This window comes from Schistocerca nitens, chromosome 3, assembly GCF_023898315.1.
Source record: "Schistocerca nitens isolate TAMUIC-IGC-003100 chromosome 3, iqSchNite1.1, whole genome shotgun sequence".
Classification (NCBI taxonomy): Eukaryota; Metazoa; Arthropoda; class Insecta; order Orthoptera; family Acrididae; genus Schistocerca; species Schistocerca nitens.
The window spans coordinates 681,283,430-681,309,983 of NC_064616.1; the positions used below are offsets into that span (position 1 = coordinate 681,283,430).

Genomic DNA, 26,554 nt, shown 5'->3' on the forward strand with positions numbered 1-26,554 from the left:
TACGTGCCCTCAGTGGTACTTCAAGGGGTGCCGATCGAACCACCCTCCTCCATTTGTACCAGTCCCTTATCTCTTCGAAACTAGACTATGGGTGCTTTGTTTATGTGCGTGCTCGTCTATTACTCAGATACCATCTCAACACTATCCACCATCGTGCCATCCATTTGGCCACTAGTGCCTTTTACGCTAGCGCAGTTGAGTCTGTATGCTGAAGCTGCTCAACTACCACTGTCCTATCGCCATGACTTTCTCCTCAGCAGGTATGCATGCCGTTTGTCTGCCATGCATGGCCACCCATCCTATGCCTCCTTCTTAGATGATTCCTGTGATCACCAGTATGGGGCATATGTCCCTCTTCTCTGTTACCTCCTGGAGTCCGCTTTTGGCACTTGCTCTGGCATCTTAAATTCACACTACCTGCAACTTTTCCAGTGGGTGTGAACCCTTCATCACCTTGGCTTTGTGAAGCAGCCTGTGTTAACCGTGGCTTTTGTTTGCTTCCTAAGGACACTACTCTAGCCTTGGACTGTCGCCTTCAGTTTCATGCCCTTCGCATGGAACTTCACAATAGTAACTTTGTGTACACTGATGGCTCTCAGACTGACTGTGGTGTCGGGTGTCCCTTCATCATTGGTGCCCATGTCTTTCGATATCGGCTTCTGGTTTACTGCTCAGTGTATCCAGGCGAGCTCTTTACCCTGTACCGGGCCATCGAGTACATCTGGCGACACAGACTTTTCAGTTGTGTCCTCTGCTCAGACTCTCTCAGCGCCTTTCAAAGTCTATGTGCGCTGTACACAGCCCATCCCGTATTGTAACGGGTCAAGGAAAACTGTCACTTTCTCACTCTTGATGGAGCCACTGTGATGTTTATGTGGGTTCCTGGTCATGTCAGTGTGCCAGGAAACGAGGCTGCTGACATTGCTGTCAAAGCTGCAGTCCTCATACCTCATCCCACTAGTTCCTATATTCCCTCCAATGATCTCTGTCTGTCAGGAGGTGGCGTCCCTTTGGCATTGCCATTGGTCCTCCCTTCATGAGAATAAGCTCAGGATTATTAAGCATCTCCCAGCAACTTGGACAACCTCCTCTCGGTCCTCCTGCTAGGAGGAGGTAATTTTAACTAGGTTGAAAATTGAACACTGCCTTTTTAGCCATTGGATAAGTGGCGTTCCCCCACAACTTTGTACACATTGTGCTCAAGTTTTAACTGCCCGCCACTTTCTGACGGAATGCCCATTTTTTAACCGTTTATGTTCCCGCTTGGATTTGCTGTCTGAGTTATTGGCCATTTTAGCAAATGATGCACGGTCTGTTGACCGCATTTTACTTTTTATCTGTTGAAGCAATATGGTGAAGGCCATTTAATTTTTACTTTTGGACCTCGCGTTTCTGTATGGTGTCTTTTGTAGCCCTTTCTCCATGTCCTTGTTGTTAGCTGTCTTCTCTTATGTCAATTGGGATTGACATACAGTCATTGTGAAACTTATTTCTATCTTCATGTTCTGTAGTTTTGACTCAGGCACGTATGACTCCAGTTGTTTTTGAACCCTAAGACGAACCAAACAAACTAACTAACTTTTTCCGTCATGTCCATAGGGGGCCAAAGGATAATGGGTTGGTACTGGGATCTTCATCTTGATCTTTGAGGGCTATTTGTTGCCTGAAAAAGTCAAGCTGGTGGTATACCGATGTGATGTGACACCTCATGTCCCCCCCTCCAACATGCGGTGCTTCGAACGTATGAAATTTGGGCACATCTTCACATTGCAACACCAGCCTAGTCTGTGGGAATTGTGGACAACCGTTGCACATGAACATTCCTTGTGGTTCTCTCCCCTGTCTGCATCAGCTGTGGAGAGCTCCATTCTCCCTGCTCACCAGACTGCACTGTCTTTCAGAGAGAGAGAAAAATTACAGGACAGATTGACATACATAGAGGTCAAGAAAAAGTATGAGCATCTATTTCCTGCACACTTGAAATTATACGCTATGGCTATGACTACGTTGCCCTCTCTGCCATTGGTACTTTTCCCCGTTATGCATCCTGCAGCGAGTCCTCAGGGTCCCTCGACCATGCGTGCCCCCCTGATGGTTGGGGGCTCTCCTCCTGCTGCTTCCCCCACATCTACTTTGGGAGCAATGGCTCCCCACCCACCGGGGACACTGATCCCCATTCCCCAGCCAGAGACGCATCACCCTCGTCCAGCTTCTCACACTGGGAAGGGGTCCCTTGCTGTTTTCACTGACCCAAATGCCATAGCCAAACATTTTGCTCTGCATTATGCTGGAGCCTCTGTGTCTGAGAACTGTCAACCTGCCTTTCATGGCCTTAAACAGCAGATGGAGCAGTTTGCACTTATCTTTCAGTATATGTTACCTGGAGCCCTGTAATGATCCATTCAGTGAGTGGTAATTCTTTGGTGCTCTAACGCCTTGCCCTGATACTGCCCCAGGGCCAGGCCACATCCACAACCAAATGCTCAAACACAATTCAGTGGATTGTCAGTGTCATCTCCTTACCATCTTCAACCATATCTGGAGTGAAGGTGAGTTCCCATCTCAGTGGCAAGAAAGCGCCATCGTCCCACTACTGAAACTGGGTAAGAGGCAGAGATATTGCTGAATTAGTCTCACCAATGTTATGCAAGTTGCTCGAATGTCTGGTGAGCCTGTGACTGTGTTAGCTCCTTGAGTCTCGGGGCCTTCTGGCTCCATCCTGGGGTGGTTCTTACCAAGGCTGTTCCACTGCTGATAATTTGGTTTGCATGGGGTCTGCCATCCGGACAGCTTAGATTACCAACGTATTGCTGTATTCTTCGACCTACAAATGGCTTATGACATCACATGGTAACATTACATCCTCGCTACCTTACACGAGTAGAATCTCGGGAGTCCACATCAGATTTTTGTCCAGAACTTCTTGCCACACCACACTTTCAGGGTTCCATTTGGTGCTTTCCACAGTGCCCCCCATATCCAAGAGAATCGGGTCTTGCAGGGCTCTGCATTAAGGATCCTCCTCTTTATACTGGCCATCAGTGGTCTAGCAGCAGCTGTGCAGTCTTCAGTATCACCCTCCTTGTATACCAACAATTATTTGTTTTTATTATTGCTCCTCTAGTGTGGGTGTTGCTGGATGCCGACTGCAGGGCACCATTTGAAAGGGCGCAGTTGTGGGCTCTTACCCACGGCTTTCAGTTTTGAGCCACCAAGACTCAAGTCATGCTCTTCTGTTGCTGTTGTACTGTTCATCCCCTATCAGAACTTTACCTCGACAACCAATTACCCAATGTGGTGGAGACATACTGTTTTTTGGAACTGGTCTTCAATGCTTAGCTGATGTGGTCTCCCCATTTTCCCCATCTTTGCCAGCTTAAGCAAAGATGCTGGCTACAACTTAATACACTTCGCTGCCTCAGTAACACCAGCTGGGGTGCAGACTGCACTACTCTTCTGCAGCTTTACAAAGCCTGATCCTGTCCCATCTTGGTTATGGAAATTTGATGTATGGTTTGGCATCATGCTTAGCATCGCAGTGACTGGACCCGATACACCATTGTGGGTCTGACTTGCAACAGAAGCCTTTCGAACTCGCACTGTGAACAGCCCACTTGCAGAGGCTGGGGTCCCTCCAGTATGCATCAGGCACCAACAACAGCTACTCAGTTTTGCTGTACATGTTCACAGCTCCCCTAAGCATCCAAACAACTGTGTCCTTTTTCCTAGTAGATAGATCCACCTCTCACTACAGAAACCCAGAACTGGGATCACTGTTGCTGTTAGACTAGTGTCTCTGCTCTGAATTCCAACTTCCCTCAGTGTCACCTCTTGTCAGAGAGCAGTTGCATATGCCCCCATGTTGCGTACTCCGATCTCGGATCTGTCTCCATGTATCCTTTGTACCAAAAGATTCAGTTGAGCCCATGATGTTCATCTGTTCCTGGCTGTCTATCAGGCTTTTCTGGATTTGGAATTTGTATGCTTTGACACCTCATTGGTTGATGGGTGAACCGATTTTGCGTACACACATGCACGGCGCAATGAACTATGCTTTCTGCCAAATGGATGCAGTGTCTTCAGTGCTGTATTAGTGACCATCAAATGAACCCTTAGCTATGCTCATTCTTGCACTGGCAAGATGCTTGTGATCTGCAGCAACTCACTGAACAGCCTTCAGGTTATAGACTAGTTCAACCTTTGTCACCCATTAGTCATGACTATCCAGGATCTTCTTTCTGATCTCCATCAAACTGGGTGGCCACTTGTCTTTGTTTAAACCCCTGGACATGTTGGGATATCAGAGAATGAACATTCCAAGCACTTGGCAAAGTTGGCCACCAGGATAGCGATTTTGTAAATGAGGGTCCCAGAACAGTCAACTCTGTGCCATAAATTGTTGGCAGTCTGTAACTCATAATGATCGGACTTATCAAACAAACTGAGGGCTATAATGGAGACCATGACCACGTGGCAGTGTTCTCCTCACACTTCTTGCTGGGAATCCACTGTTCTTCATTGGCTATGTGTGGACCACACTTGGCTGTCCCATGACCACAGTCTCTGACGTGATAACCCACCTTATTGCCAATGTGATGCCCACCTGAAGGTGGCCCACATCCTACTAGACTGTCCAGATCTGGCTGCTTTACAGCGATGTCTTAACCTTCCTGACGTGCTACCTCTGGTGCTAGCAGACGACACCAAGGCCACTGACTTGGTTTTACGTTTCACCTGTGAAGATGGTTTTTACTTCATCTACATTTACATGATTACTCTGCAATTCACATTTAAGTGCTTGGCTGAGGGTTCATCGAACCACCATCATACTATCTCTCTACCATTCCACTCCCGAACAGCGCGCGGGAAAAATGAACACCTAAAGCTTTCTGTTTGAGCTCTGATTTCTCTTATTTTATTTTGATGATCGTTCCTACCTATGTAGGTTGGGCTCAACAAAATATTTTCGCATTCGGAAGAGAAAGTTGGTGACTGAAATTTAGTAAATAGATCTCGCCGCGACGGAAAACGTCTTTGCTTTAATGACTTCCATCCCAATTCGTGTATCATATCTGCCACACTCTCTCCCCTATTACGTGATAATACAAAACGAGCTACCCTTTTTTGCACCCTTTCGATGTCCTCTGTCAATCCCACCTGGTAAGGATCCCACACCGCGCAGCAATATTCTAACAGAGGACGAACGAGTGTAGTGTAAGCCGTCTCTTTAGTGGACTTGTTGCATCTTCTAAGTGCCCTGCCAATGAAACACAACCTTTGGCTCGCCTTCCCCACAATATTATCTATGTGGTCTTTCCAACTGAAGTTGTTCGTAATTTTAACACCCAGGTACTTAGTTGAATTGACAGCCTTGAGAATTGTACTATTTATCGAGTAATCGAATTCCAACGGATTTCTTTTGGTACTCAAATGCATCATCTCACTTTTTTCGTTATTTAGCGTCAACTGCCACCTGCCACACCATACAGCAATCTTTTCTAAATCGCTTTGCAACTGATACTGGTCTTCGGATGACCTTACTAGACGGTAAATTACAGCATCATCTGCGAACAACCTAAGAGAACTGTTCAGATTGTCACTCAGGTCATTTATACGGATCAGGAATAGCAGAGGTCCCAGGATGCTTCCCTGGGGAACACCTGATATATCACTTTAGTTTTACTTGATGATTTGCCATCTATTACTATGAACTGTGACCTTCCTGACAGGAAATCACGAATCCAGTCGCACAACTGAGACGATACCCCATAGGCCCACAGCTTGATTAGAAGTCGCTTGTGAGGAACGGTGTCAAAAGCTTTCCGGAAATCCAGAAACACAGAATCAACCTGAAATCCCCTGTCGATAGCGGCCATTACTTCGTGTGAATAAAGAGCTAGCTGCATCACACAAGAACGATGTTTTCTGAAACCATGCTGATTACGTATCAATAGATCGTTCCCTTAGAGGTGATTCATAATGTTTGAATACAGTATATGCTCCAAAACCCTACTGCAAACCGACGTCAATGATATAGGTCTGTAGTTCGATGGATTACTCCTACTACCCTTCTTAAACACTAGTGCGACCTGTGCAATTTTCCAATCTGTAGGTACAGATCTATCGGTGAGCGAGCGGTTGTATATGATTGCTAAGTAGGGAGTTATTGTATCAGCGTAATCTGAAAGGAACCTGATCGCTATATAATCTGGACCTGAAGACTTACCCGTATCAAGCAATTTGAGTTACTTCGAACCCCTAAGGTATCTACTTCTAAGAAACTCATGCTAGCAGCTGTTCGTGTTTCAAATTCTGGAATATCCCATTCGTCTTCCCTGGTGAACGAATTTCGGAAAACTGCGTTCAATAACTCCGCTTTAGCGGCACAGTCGTCGGTAACAGTACCATTGGCACTGCGCAGCGAAGGTATTGACTGTGTCTTGCCGCTTGTGTACTCGAGACAATGTTTCGTTGTGGAACCTATTAAAGGCATCTCGCATTGAAGTCCGTGCCAAATTTCGCGTGTCTGTAAATTTTAGCCAATCTTCGGGATTTCGTGTTCTTCTGAACTTCGCATGCTTTTTCCATTGCCTCTGCAACAGAGTTCGGACCTGTTTTGTGTACCATGGGGGATCAGTTCCATCTCTTACCAATTTATGAGGTATGAACCTCTCAATTGCTGTTGCTACTATATCTTTGAATTTGAACCACATCTTGTCTACATTTGCATAGTCAGTTCGGAAGGAATGGAGATTGTCTCTTAGGAAGGCTTCTAGTGACACTTTATCCGCTTTTTTAAATAAAATTATTTTGCGTTTGTTTCTGGTGGATTTGGAAGAAACGGTATTGAGCCTAGCTACAATGACCTTGTAATCACTAATCCCTGTATCAGTCATGATGCTCTCTATTAGCTCTGGATTGTTTGTGGCTAAGAGGTCAAGTGTGTTTTCGCAACCATTTACAATTCGCGTGGGTTCGTGGACGAACTACTCGAAATGCTTTCTCCGAAAATTATTTAGGAAAATCTTGGAAGATGTTTTCTGCCTGCCACCGGTTTTGAACAAGTATTTTTGCCAACATATCGAGGGAAGATTGAAGTCCCCACCAACTATAACCGTATGAGTGGGGTATTTATTTGTTACGAGACTCAAATTTTCTCTGAACTGTTCAGCAACTATATCATCGAAATCTGGGGGTCGGTAGAAGGAGCCAATTATTAACTTAGTTCGGCTGTTAAGTATAACCTCCACTCATACCAATTCGCACGGAGTATCTACTTTGACTGCACTACAAGATAAACCACTACTGACAGACACAAACACTCCACCACCAATTCTGCCTAATCTGTCTTTCCTGAACACCGTCTGAGACTTTGTAAAAATTCCTGCAGAACTTATTTCAGGCTTTAGCCAGTATTCTGTACCTATAACGATTTCAGCTTCTGTGCTTTCTATTAGCGCTTGAAGCTCAGGGACTTTCCCAGCACAACTACAACAATTTACAACTACAATTCCGACTGTTACTTGATCCACGCAGGTCCTGTATTTGCCATGCACCCTTTGAGATTGCAGCCTACCCTGTACTTTCCCGAGGCCTTGTAACCTAAAAAACCGCCCAGTCCACGCCACTCAGCCTCCGCTACCCGTGTAGCCACCAGCTGAGTGTAGTGAACTCCTGACCTATTCAGCGGAACCCGAAACCCCACCACCCTATGGTGCAAGTCAAGGAATCTGCAGCCAACACGGTCGCAAAACCGTCTGAGCCTCTGATTCAGACCCTCCACCCGCCTCTGCACCAAAGGTCCACAGTCGGTTCTGTCAACGATGCTCCTCGCTGTGAGGAGGGCCACTTTGATCTCGTTGACTACCTGAGGGGCTGGAGGGGCACACCTCGGCTGCTCTTGCCGAGGGGACTCACGCCATGGCGGCCCTTGCCCGGCAGTCTCGCCTAGCCTCTACCCTACCCGCCTTTTTATTCTCCGTATTCTTTTATATTTACCATTTTTAATGTTTATCATTCTTCATGTTTTATCATTTTGTCTGTGCTTCTTGATTTCTTGGGGTAACAGATGGTGAGAGGGTGCTGGTGGGTTGCAGAGGGTCTCTCTCCCATTGCCTACCTTGCTCCAGGGCCTTCAGCTGCATTCTGGGCTGAGTGACTCATCCACCTTACCCGCTCTCACTCCCATCCTACTTCTCCTTGATTTTATATGTCTTATTGTATCTTGTTTACAATTGGGCTTCCCAGGATTTGCCTTTTGTATCCTCCTCCTGGGGATTATTCCTGCTTAGATACATATAGGATGCAGGTACTGATGACCTTGCAGTTTATTCCCTTTAACTCCAACAGCCAGCCAACCAACCAACCAATAGAGGCTGATGAAGCAGTTTATTTTGTGAAAATTCTTGTGCCATTTACAGTCATAGATAACACAGGAATCCTTTTCAGCCCCCAGAAAGAGAGAGTTTTGTTCAATACTGAATGGTCACTTCAATTAAATGGAAAATAGGCTGTGTGTGCTGGAAGGTATTTGTGTTGCTTTGTATTTTACAAAAACACAGCAGAATTTTTCCCCTCCCAAAGATATTTAAAATAAAGTGGGTCAAGGCTTAGTTTTATCCACCATTGTGTGTGACACCCTTTGGTAAAATATGATCTATAACATTTCCTGGTTCTTCAACCTTATGCCAAATCAATGCGTGAGATATATTAAAAGTGTACTACTGAGATACATCCTGGTTATCACAATAATCTTAACTCAAGATTACCACAAATTGTTAGCTTTGTCAGGTCTCCACCCCACATCTTCCCTCAGATATATCTTTCTTACATCAACACCGCTTGTGATACCTAATTCTTTCATTGTACACTACTTTTAGTCCCTCCTTACACCACAAGATTTATTCTAAGTTCTTTGTTGCAAGCATTTAACTTTGAAATAACTTTCAACTTGTTTACCCAGTTTCAAAATTAAGCTAATGTATTATTTCTTTGATAATCATAGCTCTCCATTGTCTACATTGAGCCTATTCAAACCGCAATCTGCAGCATCAATATTGGTCCCCAAAATCTTATACACACTGTAACTTCCTGCATGTGTATATCTCATTCCCTACCCTTTTATTTTTTTTATGGTAAAAATGTTGTGTTTATGCTGCAAAAAGTAAAATTGTCAGGTCCAGTGTAAGAGATACCCTTGAATGCTCTTATCTAGCAAGGCTAAACAACCTAATAAAAAATATCTAAAAAGTCAGTGGAACAATTTCTTAATTAAAGTAAAATAGTAAGTACTTTTCGGTATGCTATCTACTGATATTAGCCACATACTCATGAAAAGTATTGGTTCATTGTTATAGTACTATTAGGAATACACACATCTGAAACTTTCTGCTATGTAAATTTTATGTTATTAGACATTTCGTTGAGGTCTGATTTTGATGATCTACAAAATTACCATTTTAACCTATGGAGTCATGTATTATAATTAAAATGTGTAACTTTTGAATTTATTAATAAAATATAGGGACTGTCATGTTTCTGGAAATATTCTGAGTTCATGGCTGACCCTGTGTATTCTCTATTTGCAGGAGTGTGCATTAGATGTGGTGAACATTCCCCTCCCTGATGGCTGGATAGAAAGCTATGATGAGCAGCTGGATCTCCCGTGTTACATCCATGAGAAGTCAGGCGAGAAGGTATTTATGACAAATAACTTAAGAACTCCTTCTTTGATTTATGAGACACATTTTGTATTAATTTTTAGTTAAACTGTGATTCAATGCTATGAAGTTTGTGTCTGTTGAATTGCTCTAAAATGTCTGATCAGAGTCAAGCTGCAAAGCTTTTGTATTCAGTTTGTAGAGAATGTGCTGAAGAGGCAAGTAAACCACCTTAATTTCTCTAATTTGTTCATGTGTGTGTAAGAGGAGGGGGGGGACAAACCTGTGTGTTTCGTTGTGTGTCACTGTAAATTAGGGATGGAGGTGGTCCAGCAGGGAGCAATAGTAGTGGCTGTGCAAAATCTCAACCAGAATGCACCCATTAATGGAGATGGACCTGTTGGTGGCTAAGAAGATTACTGAAGCTTCATCCTTTGTCGTCATTCATAGTCCTTTTTTCATTAGTGACTTAAGCATCCTTGTGAACTGTGTCACCTACAAGTTTAGCCAGGGGTAATAGACGCAGTCGTGCGGTATTGTATTCTGTTGCTGTAGCAGAAAGATGCAATCTGTATTGATGCAAATCGTGGACCATTTCCGGACACAGTGGTGATAAAGGCACTGTCAGTATGAAAATGGTCACCAGAGTGTAGATGGTCACTGCCTGTGTGGTGGATGCCATGCTGGTGGCCATGTATGAAAAACAGGAAAAGGCATCTGCCTTCAGGACCCACTTGGAGCCAAAGAAGAGGCCTGTGAAATGTGTGTGGACCCACTCCCCTGTTTTTTGATGCGGGGTCAGGCTCAATGAATAGTAGCACAGCTGTGAGAACTGGTCCTTTTCATAGGCTGCACATGCATAGACTGTCTTACCAACTTCTGTGTGTGCCAAACAGGGCAATGAGAAGCTTGTGAACTGTTACCAGAAGGAATTTAGTGCCACATAAGCAGGTCTTTGACCTTATGATGACTAAAGCGTCTCTCTTATTTTGAGAATAATTAATTTGTGATGCTGTTAACATTTTTTATAAATATACTATCAGTTCTTAATGGTCGTCTTCATTTTTGTTGTCAAACCATTTCTTTTATTTTATTATACAGTACAATTTATGATTCCTTGTCCTCTGTGTTGCTGCCGTTTTTTTTTATAGAAAGCTCTGATGATGACTGTAATGCCAAAACCTGCTATCTGTTCAAATAAATTAAAATGTGACCTAGACTATGAATTCCACAGTTTCTTTGGGCTATATGGCTAGACAATGCGCTGATTTTAAATAATTTTTGGGGTAAGAAATGCCTGTTGTTCTTGAAACCATGGAAATTTTACACTTTTATTTCTTAGAAGGTGTGAAACGTGAAAGATCTATGCAATTTTGGTTGCCTAAAAAGGATTGAAAATCTGTGATATTTAGGGGTTTGTGGTTTATTTATATTTCTGTGACATGTTATTGTGCTGGTCTCAACCACCCTCTCTTGCTTAGTGTGTAACTAAGTATTCCACTGTGGGGGAAAAAAAACTACACTTCTGGTTGCCTTACAGACCATTGTTTTGTGTGTGTGTAATATAGAGGCAAGTTTCCAGAATGAGATTTCCACTCTGCAGCGGAGTGTGCGCTGATATGAAACTTCCTGGCAGATTAAAACTGTGTGCCCGACCGAGACTCGAACTCGGGACCTTTGCCTTTCGCGGGCAAGTGCTCTACCACTGAGCTACCGAAGCACGACTCACGACCGGTACTCACAGCTTTACTTCTGCCAGTACCTCGTCTCCTACCTTCCAAACTTTACAGAAGCTCTCCTGCGAACCTTGCAGAACTAGCACTCCTGAAAGAAAGGATATTGCGGAGACATGGCTTAGCCACAGCCTGGGGGATGTTTCCAGAATGAGATTTCCACTCTGCAGCGGAGTGTGCGCTGATATGAAACTTCCTGGCAGATTAAAACTGTGTGCCCGACCGAGACTCGAACTCGGGACCTTTGCCTTTCGCGGGCAAGTGCTCTACCACTGAGCTACCGAAGCACGACTCACGACCGGTACTCACAGCTTTACTTCTGCCAGTACCTCGTCTCCTCTCTGCAAGGTTCGCAGGAGAGCTTCTGTAAAGTTTGGAAGGTAGGAGACGAGGTACTGGCAGAAGTAAAGCTGTGAGTACCGGTCGTGAGTCGTGCTTCGGTAGCTCAGTGGTAGAGCACTTGCCCGCGAAAGGCAAAGGTCCCGAGTTCGAGTCTCGGTCGGGCACACAGTTTTAATCTGCCAGGAAGTTTCATAGAGGCAAGTGTTAGATGACTTTCTTGAGATGAACAGTTACGTGATGGCATTGGGTAGTTACCACACTGAGCATGTTGAGAATCAAGTACTTCAAATAGTGACAAAATATCTCTTGGAGCAATGGCAATTCCAAATCAAATAACCAGTTGTATTGATAATAAGTAATTGTTTATTGTAATCACAGTTGCAGTGTATCGTGATTACCAACTTCCACCATTGGAGGCCATTTTGAAACCACCTCATTATGGTTACAGTGTGATATGTCATCTTTGACGCCATGTATAGCTACCTCCACATTAAAATTTAAAAATATAAAAAAAATGGTAGAGGTCAAAAGGCGTATAAGATACCATGAAGTTCTAAGTTTCTTCATTGAGAGGCAATTGTTGGTTGGTGTCTGCCAATATACATGGTGTGCATAATGACTTTCTCTGATTACAAAAAAATATTTCTAAGGAATTGTTCTAGATACAACAATGTGGTTTGTTGCAAATGGTAGCTTAACTCGTAAAGTTTTTTTTATGGCTACCCTTCTACATGTATTCCATATGTTGCCCATAAAATATCTAGGCAATACTCACTCCCTCTCCATGTCTTTGCCACTATTTCTTCCATCACCACCTCTTCAGCATCTCATGTTTGTGCCCCAAGAGTTCGCGTATCAGGAACTGATGAGCTGAATTATCCTTAGCTTAACTCTACAAAAAATCAAGAGGGATTTGTCTAATGAATGTGGTGGCATGATGTTAGACCATCTCTACTGATCTACCTGTCCAGAAAGATTTCATCCAAGAACTTCAAAACAAAATATATAGAGTATGGCGGTGCACTGTCTTGTTGAAACATCATCCATGGTCTGTAACTGAGGTGTAACGTAAAGTCGCAACATGTCCAGAAAAACTGTTGTAATGGTAGGCTCAGTAAAAAAGAAAGATCCAAAATTGTATTGTGCTTCAAGCCACGTCCATCACATTCACTTTTGGGCTGCCCTTGATCTGCTGTACCATAATGCCGTTTTTGGGTTCTCCGACCCACAGATCTGGACATTATGACAGTTTACTTTCCCGGAGATGTGATAAGTCGCTTCATCAGATAAAGCAACTTTTTTAAGGTACTCATCCTCTCCACTGTTTCGTTTCATTAGATTTCTAGCAAACACTGCATATCTGGGCCTATCATGTGGCTGCAAAGCTGGCAGGAGCTGCACTTTGTAAGCGTGGTAATGCAGCTGTTTGTGTAAAATACTCACCACAGTGTTCTGTGGTATGCCTGTTTCTCTGGAAATGTGAAGGATCAATTTCCTACTACTGCATTTGAATTGCTGTATATGTACGGTGTCAGCAGTATTGTCACTCAATCCAGGTCTGCTGCTTCCTACCTTGTCACCAGCACTGCTAGTCTCTTTAAACTCGTGATACTATCCTTTGACACCCTTCACATGTGGCAGATCTTGACCTTAGGCACTTTGGAACTGCTTCTGATATGTAGTAGGCGACTGTGTTTCATGAAACCATGAAACACATTGTACTTTGTCGTGCATGGATGCCATAGTGACAGCAGCACTCCTCAATTTCACTGCCTGTAACAAAAAAGAAGAAAAGAAATTAGATGCTATCAGAGCACATGCAGAAGTATATCCATAAAAACTTTAAGAGTTAAACTACCATTTGCAACGAACAACATAGCTGTACCTAAAACAGTTGCTTAGAAAAAAATGTTTGTAATAAGGGAAGAACTTATGCTCATGCTATATTTTTGAGAAATATTGGCCTCTAGATAGTTTGGCCATTAATTTTCTCTGGACAGGGAGTAAGTGTCTATCTAAGATGTATTGTTTATTATGGGTAGAAATCATCAAAATAATTATAATCCATTGGGTTTGAAAATTTAGACAAGGAGTGTAGTGATGACATGTTGTTCTTGCTGTCTGTCTACCTTCATTGGTGGTAATCCTGTAAAGTTATCAGAGTTGATCTTAAGGTGTACAGGAATATGATAATGCAGAAGATTTCATTGTATCAGGGAGTACAACTTCTGAATCAACTTGCCATAGGTAAGAGAAATATGGCGTAGGAACATTCCCTAGTAAAAATTCCAATCCCAGAGGCAGGCAGGCACATGGCATATGCGTGCACTTGCATGTCCACATGCAGATTAGTTTCATGTTTCATTAATCCTTTGTGTGATTAATTGTAATGCTATGAAGCAAGTCATTTACATTCTTATTACACCTTCATGTGTAAATATTGCTTCATGCTGACCATTTACCCTTTTTTAAATACAGTTATTAGTTAGTAATTCGTACCCGTCACCTTTTAGACATTATAAAAATGGATAGTTTTCTAGAGAATAGAATTTGGTGGCAAGGAGAAACTTTTCAGTTTGTTTTCAAATTCAACTTTGCTGTTTGTCAGACATTTTATATCGCTGTGTGTGTGTGTGTGTGTGTGTGTGTGTGTGTGTGTGTGTGTGTGTGTGTGTGTGTTTGTGTTAATGCCATTGTATGGTATTTTTTATTGTTGCCGACAATAGCTAGAATAACACAAAGTTAACGTTAATGCCCTATTTCTGCGTAGAACCAGAGTACGGGGAAACGACAGAGGAAGGTCACTGATAGGTGGTGCAATAGCACTGAGGTGTGGGGGACAACTGGCAGACTTCTGTTGTGAGTCACGATGGCATGAGTGTGAACCTTGTGCAGTTTATGAACAATGTGCATAGACTGAGTGAAGACTGCTGGCAGCTGACACAAATAGTGATGCCAAATTGTTTGGAATGCAGGACATGCCAGTGGTTCTATGTGATGCTAGTGAGAAATAAAAACTGGTAGTGTATGTCATTGGTGGGGTAGAAAGACACAGTGTATGGTGGTGGCGGTGACTGGTGATAAGTATGAGATTCATAGTGATGATGAAGCAAATGTCTTGTCCTAAGAACTGGCTAATCAATGGAGATGCATGTTTTGATATTGATCTTCCTCATGTCTGCAGCTTGCGGGGATGTTGCTCCATTTTCTAGTTGAACATGGCAGTGCCATTTGCTTTAAGACACACCAGTTAGAACTCAGAAACATTAATTTCTGGTGTAATGAGGAATATGGTGTTGTCAGCTGTAAGCAATACCAAATTATTGGCCTTTATGCTGGCCAATAAAAGTTGGAAACTGCCTGCTTTGTTTTCGGTGACTGAAGATGGGTATCTTCAGATGTCAAGTGTCATCCTCGTGTTTGAAATTTGGGATTGGATTGGATTGTTTGGGGGAAGAGACCAAACAGCGAGGTCATCGGTCTCATCGGATTAGGGAAGGACGGGAAAGGAAGTCGGCCGTGCCCTTTCAAAGGAACCATCCTGGCATTTGCCTGGAGCTATTTAGGGAAATCACAGAAAGCCTAAATCAGGATGGCCAGATGCGGGATTGAACCATCATCCTCCCGAATGCTGAAATTTGGGGGTCCCAATGCTTAGGTATCAATTTTTTGACATCCAGAGGTGGTCCAAGTTTTCTACAATGAAATAATGGCATACAGCATTTTTCTGGAATTATTCTGCATTACATACTCTACTTCAGTCTACATATAAAGATGTACAAATGCACTGTTTGATCGGGGTATAGGTCACCTGTGTTGTTGTTGGTTGGTTTCAGGCACAGATGCATTGACACATTGCAGGAGGCTCACTTGGAAATTCTATGTTAGCTGAAATTGATCTGTAGGTCATAGCGATGTAGATTTTCCATCGAGATTCAGACAGCTTCTTCTTTTAAGGAGCACAAATGCTGAATGTTGATTGAAAGTTCTAAATGAAATAACACAGCTCCCTCTGTAGATGGCATGGACATTCTCTGCATTGTTGGGTTTGTTGAAATGATGCAGTGTTAATTCAGTGATAGGTGATGGTGTCCCATGGTATCTAGACATCCATAATAATTTTGTTGCATGTTCTGGTGGTGGTCCCCATTGTCCATGTTCTTCAGATTTCTATGTATAAGTAGCATGAAAAAAGAAATTAACCTGAGGCATAATTACAGAAACCAGTACTTGTATGTTAGAAGTACTGACCCTGGCTGTTGAGACAATTGTCCCACTGTGACACAAGGCAGTGAATGGCTGTTTCATAAAATTCCTGGGGCTGCAATGATAACCAGTTCTGCATGTACAGCTGGATGTTGTCCGAGGTGAATCGTTTGCCCCTCAGAGCCTTTTTAAGGGGACCAAAAATGGCGGAATCACAGGGAGAGAGGTCCAGGCAGTATGGAGGGTGACCGAGAACCTCCCGTTTGAATTTCTGCAGGAGATCCGTGACTGTGTTGGTAGTATGAGGCTTTGCATCGTCGTGTAGCAGAGTGACCTCACGGGTGAGATTGCCTGGTTGTTTTGATTTGATCACTTGGTGAAGGGTGGTCAAGGTTTGCGAGTAATGTTGGGCATTCACTGTTGACGTGTGCTGCAGGAAGTGAATCAGAAGGGAGCCATCATGGTCAAAGAAGAACGCCAGCATAACCTTTCTTGCACTCATGTGGACGGCAACGTCCAGCTGTATGTGCCGAACTGGTTAACATTGCAGCCCTGGGAATTTTATGAGATAGCCATTCACCACCTTGTGTCACAGTGGGACAAAAGTGTCCAACAGCCAGGGTCAATACTTCTAACATACAGGTACTGGTTTCTGTAATTATGCCTCCGGCTCGTTTCTTCTTGAACGCCCATTATACAAATCATTATTGAATCTTAAATCTGGAACTCTCATTATGCAGTACCCAACTGGACTCCATGAGACAGATTTATTGCAGTAACCTAAATGGCTGATAACCTTGTACAAATTCTTACTATTTATTACAGTAGCTTGAACTGTGCTCAAAAAATTGCAAACATACCATCTCTTGACTTTGCTGAGACTGTCTTTAACATGTGGTTTTTCTGTCCAAAACCTGAGTATTCCATTATCTGTGACTAACAACTTTGTTGGTCTGTGTGTGAAAAGAACTTTGTGGTAAATGTCATGTAAAATGTAGGAAAAATTTGAATCCATCAGGATTCTAGAAAAAGATCTGCAAACCCAGTTATTTATTTTTGATGGTGCCAAGAACAGTAGGACTGGACCAGTGAGGGGTGGGGCCATGTTTTCTTCTTGGATGGGAATAGAATAAAACTGAATAGTGTTTCTTGATGTACCCTCATATGGTGAGAGGTGGAAACACACAATGCTCCCATGGACGTGATCGTTTTGGAAGTCCAGGTGTTATGGTGCGGGGAGGCATAACATTGTGTGGTTGTACTGACCTCCAAATCTTTGAACACAGTACACTCACGGTCTATATTATTGTGACACTGTTCTACTCCCCAATGTGCATTTGGCGTTGAATTCATTTTTTTGGGTGGAAACCTTTTGCTAAAGCCATAAAACCTGAACTGAACTGTGGAACAATGTAGGAAAGTCATTTGGTCAGATTCTACCCTTTTTCCAACTTCTAGCTTTGCTAGGTTGCATTACTGCCAAAGGTTACATGAACATTTTAGCTGATCAGATCCATCCCATGATACAGTGTTTGTTCCCCTGTGGTGGTGCTGTGTTCCAAGAATACAGGGTCCCTGTTCACACAGCTTGCATCGCCCAGGGCTGGTTTTGTGAGCCTGAGGATGAATTTTCGCATCTCCCTTGGCCACCACAATCACCAGATCTCAATATTATCGAGCCTTTGAGGTCTGTTTTGGGGAGAAAGGTGTGTGATCACTATCCACCTCAATACTCGTTATCTGAACTTTCCATTATTGTGCACGAAGAGTGTTATAAGATTCCCTTGAAACCATACATGGCCTGTATTTATCAGTTACGAGATGACTGGAAGTTGTTTCCAATGCCAACATTTTTTGCGAACTCTATTAAGCTTGGTAATGTGCTGTTTTTTGGTGTTTCCAAATTTTAGACCATCCCCGGAAGGGTACCAGATAACAAAAAAATTATTATTTTCTGTCTGCAGTATAGTTGGAAGAACAAATTTATAATTTTTTGGTAAATTTGGAATATACAGGTCATGAAATTCAGTACGCAGAGCTGTCACCACAAGTGGCAATATAGGTTCTAACTGAGCTAGGCATCTAATTGAACTTCGCTTGACTGACAGGTTCAGTTATGACATTCTCTGCTGCTTCAGCTCTATGCCAAAGTTCATCAATTGTAGTGGCTGGCAAGTGGTGATGTGCCAGTCTCTCAACAACCCGTGACCAGATGTTTTCAGTAACATGGACAAGTTGCAGTCTTCTGTCATCTTGTTGAATGATAATTCCACAGACATGCCAGAGACAGGACTGTGTGAACCAGAGGTATTCATGTTGCATACCCTTGACTCTCTGTACTATCACACCAGGTGCTGGGGACATATGGCAGTGATGAATGTGATCTAGCAATGTTCATTCTCATCAGAGTCTCCACATGCAGGAACATCCATTGCGATGCCATATGCAGAATCAGGACTCATTTGAAAAGACCACATGGTGCCACTCGTGTGTGATGTTGCAGTTGGATACACTTCTGTTAGCAAGTTTATATCTGCTGCAATATCAAGAGAAGCCATAATAATGGTTGCTGTGCTGACAGTTCATGGTGTTTCTGATGGCATTGCACTGTCCATGTAAATAATTTCTTTGCTGCTAGCAAGCTTAATTCCTGACTCACGGTATGTGACATGGCTGTGAGATACTGCACAGGGAGCGAATGGTACCTGTCTTATGGGGCACTAGTTGCAGGTTATTGTTGAGATCATGAATGTCATTGAGTATGGATGTCCTGAACTCATTAATTCCATATATACACAATATTTGTGGGATTCCAACCAACAAGAGCAGCAATCTTGTGGGGCAGTACTCATAAACCTCAGTCTCTATGGACCACAATCCTACTGCTGTTGAATTCAGATACATGCTGTTGAATTCAGATTCGTGCTGTGGCATGAGTGAGGGAGATGGCAGAGGAATATTTTGATTCATCATCACAAAGCTGAACGTGTAATGTTGAGACAATGTGTTTAGGTATTTACAGATATATCTTTTAAAAGTGTCGATGTCATGAGCAAAGCAAATGGCAGGGGAACAACGTGGCACACATTTGCTGACATATGGCTTTTGGTTGCATGCTAGGCAGTTTCTGGGAACAGGAATTGAGAGGGAGGCCATGAAGTTCAAACTCATTGGAGAAGACAGAGAGATTGTCAGTAACAGGAAGCTTAAAGGAAACTTTCGTGTCCCGTTCCTGTGGGAGGAGCCTGCCTATGGCACCCATTCAGTTGGCAACTTGGGAGAAGCCGGTGCAAGAGATTATCTTGAAGCCACTCATCGAAGGAAGGTCAGTAGATTTCATGTTGGTACAAGAGGACACTTTGAGGAGGACAGAGAAGACTCAGCGTGGGACCATCTCCACTTCGGATGAGCCTGTGTTTTTGACCAGTAATCGTGTGACACATGAGCTAATTGTCACTGCAGCAAACCACCTTGCAGTATGAAGACGAACCGTCCGTGCGTAGTAAAACCCCCATGCATGTCGGATTTCTGTGCGGTTTTATCATTATAACTTGTGAATTGAAATTCATTAACAATATATGCAGTTTTTGCCAGGTTTACTGTCTGTATCAATTATTTCATACCCAGCCAAAATAATAGATTGTGTGTTGCTCTCCCCGCCCACTTTTGCAGCTCTGGAATTGAGTCAGGAGTCACAATGTCGCGTGAAACCCTGCAAGTAGCACCGAACCGATGCTATTTGTTCCACAGCATCTGTAATATGGCCACTGTATTGTATTAGGTTATTTCGGCTAGCCATACAAGCACAGTCAGTCGAAGAAATTAGTCGTGAGCATTTAATTTATCTCATGCGCAGACCAACAGAGGGGTACTACAATAAGCCATACGCAGGCTATTTTACCGTGGACAGCTGTATCTAACTAGTCTTTCGACGGAGAACAGCTGCTAAAAATATCGAGGTGAAAAGTCTTACGAGCCTGTTGAATACCGTAAGAGAGCGCCATTTTCGAGCAGCGCTGTTAGCCCAACATGGTAAGACTAAAAATCTGCTCATACTATGTTCGAGTCTAGTCATCTTTTTCCTAAAATTGCACGAAAGACTGACGTCTCGACAATGAATCAAAGGAACAATGATAAAAATAATGGTAATTCGAGTAATTTAGTTACAAAAAGGAATCTTCTCGAAATGACCAATTTATCGATAAACTCATGAGCTTAAAGCAGTGAACTAACTACTTCAAATAATATACACTACATTTTGATTGCTCTGGAGCATCAGTAGAAAGCAGTTGTGTTCTCTATTCGTTGGAATGGACCGGGGTAGCCTGCTTACTTAACTGCTGTGTTGCAGACCGATTGATTTCGATACCAGAAGTTATCGAGTTATTAATCAACAGCTCGTAACCGCACAGGACACACGTTCGACCCCGTACATCGCAAAGATGCGTTTACTGTGTTCTTGAAATGGGGCCGTTTCCAGAACCTTCAGCAGATATTGAGAAAGCAACATACGAGTGTCTGGTGGACGATTGGGGTGGGGGGGGGGGGGGGGGGGGGGGAGGTGACGTGACTCGATCGCACTACGGGAACTTTTCGGCACTTACCGAGTTTAGGGGGACAAAATTTTCGAAAATATTTTTTCTCACTTTTTGATCATTTACACTATTTTGATCTCGACGATGTTATTTATTTTCATCCCCGATAAAAACTTTTTTTAATATATCGAGAGAGAAAAATTTTTTCTCATTTTTTGACCAGACCACGAATATGTTATTTGCAAACATCATTCAAGCTAAATCGTAGCACATCAAAGCACTCGGATAAAATCGCCTCATTCAGTTTACACTAAAGTAAAATAACAGTGTAGTTAAGTGTTAGTTGTACTAACTCGTAATGACTAGAATTTTCCCTGATTTGACCGAATTTCGTATGGTAAATGTGTTGTATTCTTACATTTTGATTAAATGACGATATGTTGTTTTACTGTTTCAAAACTGATGAAAAATGTCATATTCGTGATCAGCATAGTCAAATTGACGATAATCCGTAAAAAAATTAAAGATTTCGTGGGTGTCCCCCTAAACTCGATAAGTGCCAAATTTTCTAGTCTGCCACCTTAGGCGGTTGCGCATTGCGTGTGCTCTATGGTTGGCATTTAAAAGGATCGTAAAACACCAAAGCGCGATTTCTCGAAAGCATTTGAGAAGCGTATACTAAAGCAGCATTTGTTACATCTAACAAGGGAACCTCCCCATCGCACCCCCCTCAGTTTTAGTTATAAGTTGGCACAGTGGACATGTCTTGAAAAACTGAACAGAGATCAATCGAGAAAACAGGAAGAAGTTGTGTGGAACTATGAAAAAAATAAGCAAAATACATGGTGATTCAAAAAGAATACCACAACTTTAGGAATTTAAAACTCTGCAACGACAAAAGGCAGAGCTAAGCACTATCTGTCGGCGAATTAAGGGAGCTATAAAGTTTCATTTAGTTGTACATTTGTTCGCTTGAGGCGCTGTTGACTAGGCGTCAGCGTCAGTTGATGCTAAGATGGTCCCTTTTTCTTCGAAGGTGCTACTGTAACTGGACTACAGTATCTGGAGATGTTAGAGAATTGGCTGTTCCCTCAGCTCGAACAAGAAGCACAACAATTCATATTTCAGCAGGATGGAGCGCCACCACATTGGCACTTATCTGTCCGTAACTACCTGAACGTCAAGTACCCGAGGCGATGGATCGGCCGCCAGGCAGCCCGTGACTGAGCACTTCATCACTGGCCTCCAAGAAGCCCTGATCTTACCCCCTGCGATTTTTTCTTATGGGGGTATGTTAAGGATATGGTGTTTCGGCCACCTCTCCCAGCCACCATTGATGATTTGAAACGAGAAATAACAGCAGCTATCCAAACTGTTACGCCTGATATGCTACAGAGAGTGTGGAACGAGTTGGAGTATCGAGTTGATATTGCTCGAGTGTCTGGAGGGGGCCATATTGAACATCTCTGAACTTGTTTTTGAGTGAAAAAAAACCTTTTTAAATACTCTTTGTAATGATGTATAACAGAAGGTTATATTATGTTTCTTTCATTAAATACACATTTTTAAAGTTGTGGTATTCTTTTTGAATCACCCTGTATACAAACTGAGTAGTCCATGCGCAATATAGGCGACATAAAGGAGATTTTAAGCGCAGGAGCGCCGTGGTTCCGTGAATAGCGTGAGCAGCTGCGGAAAGAGAGGTCCTTGGTTCAAGTATGCCCTCGAGTGAAAAAATTTTCTTTCTTTATTTTCGCAAAGTTATGATCTGTCCGTTCGTTCATTGACGTCTCTGTTCACTGTAATAAGTTTAGTGCTTGTGTTTTGCGACCGCACCGCAAAACCGTTCGATTAGTAGACGAAAGGACGTGCCTCTCCAATGGGAACCGAAAACATTTGATCGCAGGGTCATAGGTCAACCGATTCCTCCACAGGAAAAGACGTCTGATATATTCTATACGACACTGGTGACGCCATGTGAGTCACATGACAGGAATATGTTGTTGACCCACCTAACTTGTACACTTGGCGAATGGGTAAAAAGATTCTTCTACCTCGCCTGATTTAGGTTTTCTTGTGGATGTGATAATCACTCCCAAAAAAGTGATGAAAACATAAGAGTTTGTCACATAAACTGCAACAAATGAATGCAACAGTTTCACAGTCGCACAGTTTTCCATGCCCTGTCAAAACGTATGTTTTTAACGTTTTCAAATTTTTCCGTGTGTGGACCGTCAAATCCTGCATATGTCCAAGCAAATCTGAACATGTCCTGGAATTTTGGAGAGCGAAGTTGATTATGTGTGAGTGCCTGAACTTTGATAATTGTCTGAAAATAAAAAATTAAACTTTTCACTCGAGGGAAGACTTGAACCAAGGACCTCTCGTTTCGCAGCTGCTCACGCTAACCACGGGACTACGGCGCTCCTGGGCTCAGAATTTCCTGTGATGTTGCTTATCTTTCACATGGACTGCTCAGTTTGTATATTTTGCTTATTTTTTTCATAGTACCACACAACTTCTTCCTGTTTTTTCGATTGATCTGTGTTCAGTTTTTCAAGGCCTATCCACTGTGCCAACTTATAACTAAATCTGAGAGGGGTGCGATGGGGAGGTTCCCTTGTAAGTATAAACTACAATCGTGCGAAACGTAAGCTAAATGGGTGACACATTGTGCGTATGCTTCCTTTGTGTCACGGTAGGCGAAGTTCGTAGCTCCTGGTCTATTGGCTAGCGTTGTTGCCTCTGGATCACGGGGTTCTGGGTTCGATTCCCGGCCGGGTTGGGGATTTTATACGCCCGGGAACTGGGTGTGTGTGTGTGTGTGTGTGTGTGTTGTTTTCATTATTTTATCATCATCATTCGTGACAGTGGCTAGATTGGACTGTGTAAAAGTTGTGACTTTGTCTGGGCGCCGATGACCTTGCAGTTGAGCGCCCCACAAACCATTCATCATCGCGGTAGGCCAAAGAAACGAATGTAGTATTTTTTATCAACACACAGTAATTGCTAGCAGTTGTGCACAGATGGCTGGTTCACTCCGCTTTGGCTCTCAGCAAGACCATTGATTAACGGAAAATGCCAAGGACATAAATATTGTATTGTGCGGAATAGTGAAAACTGCGAATTGGCAACAAAAATCCTTGCACGCAACACAGTACTAAAAGTCTGTTTTTCGTAATTCTTTGAGAAAACGTGTCGGAACGATGTCATCCTTTTTTCCCTTTGAGAAAATGGCATTAAAGTGTATCTTTGCTGAAACAGTGGCTCACAAATAAATGTGTCACGTAGCGGATACATAACATCCAGCGTCTTTCTGCCTCGTGCGAAATGGGATACGCAAACAGTCGGCTGGAGCATATGCGTTCAGTGTGTACTCGTGATGGAGCGAGATGTAAACAGTCAAAGCTGTAACCGTTCGCGCTCAACAGCGGAGCTACACATACGCCTGTTATATGCAGCTTTCTTGACAAGATCAGTCATCTGAGAGTTGTGGATTCTTCCTGAAACTGCCTTGCTATTTATCTGAAGGAATTTGGATTTACTATGGACTACTAGTTTCTGAATGATTGGGATCTGAACTCCGCTTTCCCCGAATGTGCATACATTATCTCAATATCTGCAACACATTGCATAGCAAGTTTAAGTACTGACCCAAAAGCAGACCAAGAGTTCTTGCGTTAACATGCGACAGCGACAAGTCCTCTTTATCGTGGGAGAGATATAAAATTGGAGATTAGTTCTGGAAATCTGATGCGAAAACAAAGCTGCAATCCATTCAGTGTTATTTGTCCTGTTGCCCTATAAATTCTGACTTGCCGAATGAACGTTGTTGACGCCGTTCTTTCTCTACTCTCTTTACCGTTTCACACTCAGTTTTTACGGTAATTAATAACCGATTCTGTACATTAAATGTTTTGTGCTTTCATTATTGCTCTTATTGAATTTAAAAGTATTTCTGAACACAGGTGTGTGTTCAGGTATTTTATTGATGGTTTCATCGTCCATGATGTATGTTCTCACAGGATTTCTATCCATTTTCCTGTGAGACTTCTCCATCACGCCCTTCTACATTCGTTGTTTCGCATCTTTCTGTGCATTCTGCGTCTTGCTGCTTCATCATCGGTTTCTGCTGTATATTTCTCTTCGCGTTAAATATCCACAACATATGTTTACTCCCATTCATACTTTCTCGAAACACTGTCGGTGGTTGCTTTCGTTTCTGACAACCTCGGATTTTTCGACAATTGCTTAGTTCACGTACAGGCGGTCATTATCACACTATGGTTGGTTTTTACAGGTATATTTGAATTTTGCCTGCGTTACATTTTATGCCCCAGCTGTCGAAAACCTTAACGTTCTTTTAGCCTGTGTGTGCTACCGTTCGTAGATACGTAACTGTGTACAGTGTCGTGTTTACAGCACGTTCTTTGATGAAGTTAACGCAATTTCATCGATTTCTACACTTTGGTAGGCGACACTTCTCAAAGTTACCATTTCCTTCCGCCTCTACATCTACATCAATAGTCCGTAAGCCACCTGGCGGCGTGTTGCGGATGGTACTTCTGGTACCATTAACTGATCTCCCCCCCCCCCCCCCCCCTTTTCCTGTTCTATTCACAAATGACGCGTGGGAACAGCAATTGTCGGCAAGTCTCTTTAGTAGTTCTAATTTCACGAATTTTCTCGTTGTGGTTATTTCGTGAAACGTACAGACATATTCAAATTACTAGACTAAAAACATTTTTTCCAAAATTTTGCATTTATTACACATCTACATCCACATATGCATGCATGCCTTTGTTCTTGATCAACACTTATATCCTGTTTGGCATAGTTTTCATTAGCTTTTCACATGACATTTTAATAGCATTGTTATGATACCACATTTCCTCTAGTTTTTCCATGAGATCTTGTTTGGTGGTTATTGTAAATTTCCTTATCCTCTGTTTCACAATAGCCCATCCATTTTCAATTGGGTTCATATCAGGTCTGTTCCCTGGTCAGGGCAACACTTTCAGTTGATTTTCTTCCAAGTGCTTGGGAACACTTTTGACTTTGTGGCAAGATGCCCCATCATGCATAAAAATGGAATCTCTATTAGGAAACCACTCGTTTATTTGGGGGAAAAGTTCCTTTTCAAGGATTTCTTTATATTGTTCTTGCCTCATCATCCCTTCAAGAATGTGTGATCTGCCAGGACCTTTCATGAACATCACACTCCAGACCATAAGATGTTGGATGCTTCACACATTGCTGCACACACTCAGCTTTGAACTGTTCTCCAGATCTGCAACGAACATACTGGCTGCTTTATTCCATCACAGTGAATCCAGATTTATCACTGAACCATACTTGAAGCACGTGTACAAAATTGCAAGTTAGAGAAGTTGGGAATAGTAGCATAGGAGACCTCAACAGTCCCAACATTCAAATGTGCATTTCTTCAGTATCAATAAAATATCAGTTTCAAGCCAAAACTTTCAATTTTAGAGATCAGGTCTACTTCATTTACCGTATCATCGCACATGCCTTAGTCCAGTCCTCACCTGTCCACTCCTGAAAATGTTTATCCCACTGCAATCATTTGGTTTTCATGACAAGTGTGATTTTCTGTTTTTCCCTTGGTCGACGTGCCTTAAACCATATTCAAACAGCCTCCTCTTCACTGTCACAGGTGAAACTGCAACACCCAAACCTTTCAGCTGATGGTTCACGTCTGTAGAAGTAAGTTTATGGTTTATTGTTGACATGTTTGTAAGTTTTCTCATTGTTCTAGCACTGATTTTTCTTTTATGTCTACATCTTCCTTTCCTGTTTGTCTTGTATTCACCACCTTTATGCACTGAAAGTTTGATTCTGCTGACATTTTTCTGTGATATTTTCATTATGTCAGCAATTTCTTGCTGTGTATAACAATTTTTTAGCAAGAAGTGCTACCACAGCCAGAACTTTCCGAGTTGCAACATCTTTTGTCTTCCCCATAATCTCACATTCTTTGGAAACTCCACAATTTATTCCTATACCCCTAAAAACATGCAAGTTCACAAGCTACACTCCTGGAAATTGAAATAAGAAC

The 26,554-nt window shown here is 42.7% G+C and overlaps 1 protein-coding gene across 1 annotated transcript in view; it reads left to right on the forward strand.

Annotated features, from left to right (window-relative positions):
* Positions 1-26,554, forward strand: part of LOC126248639 (rho GTPase-activating protein 12-like) — a 228,941-nt gene that overhangs the window by 25,410 nt on the left and 176,977 nt on the right. Inside the window, exon 3 of the mRNA XM_049949822.1 lies at positions 9,588-9,695. Coding sequence (XP_049805779.1) covers positions 9,588-9,695 — 108 coding nt within the window. The remainder of the gene's footprint in view (positions 1-9,587; positions 9,696-26,554) is intronic.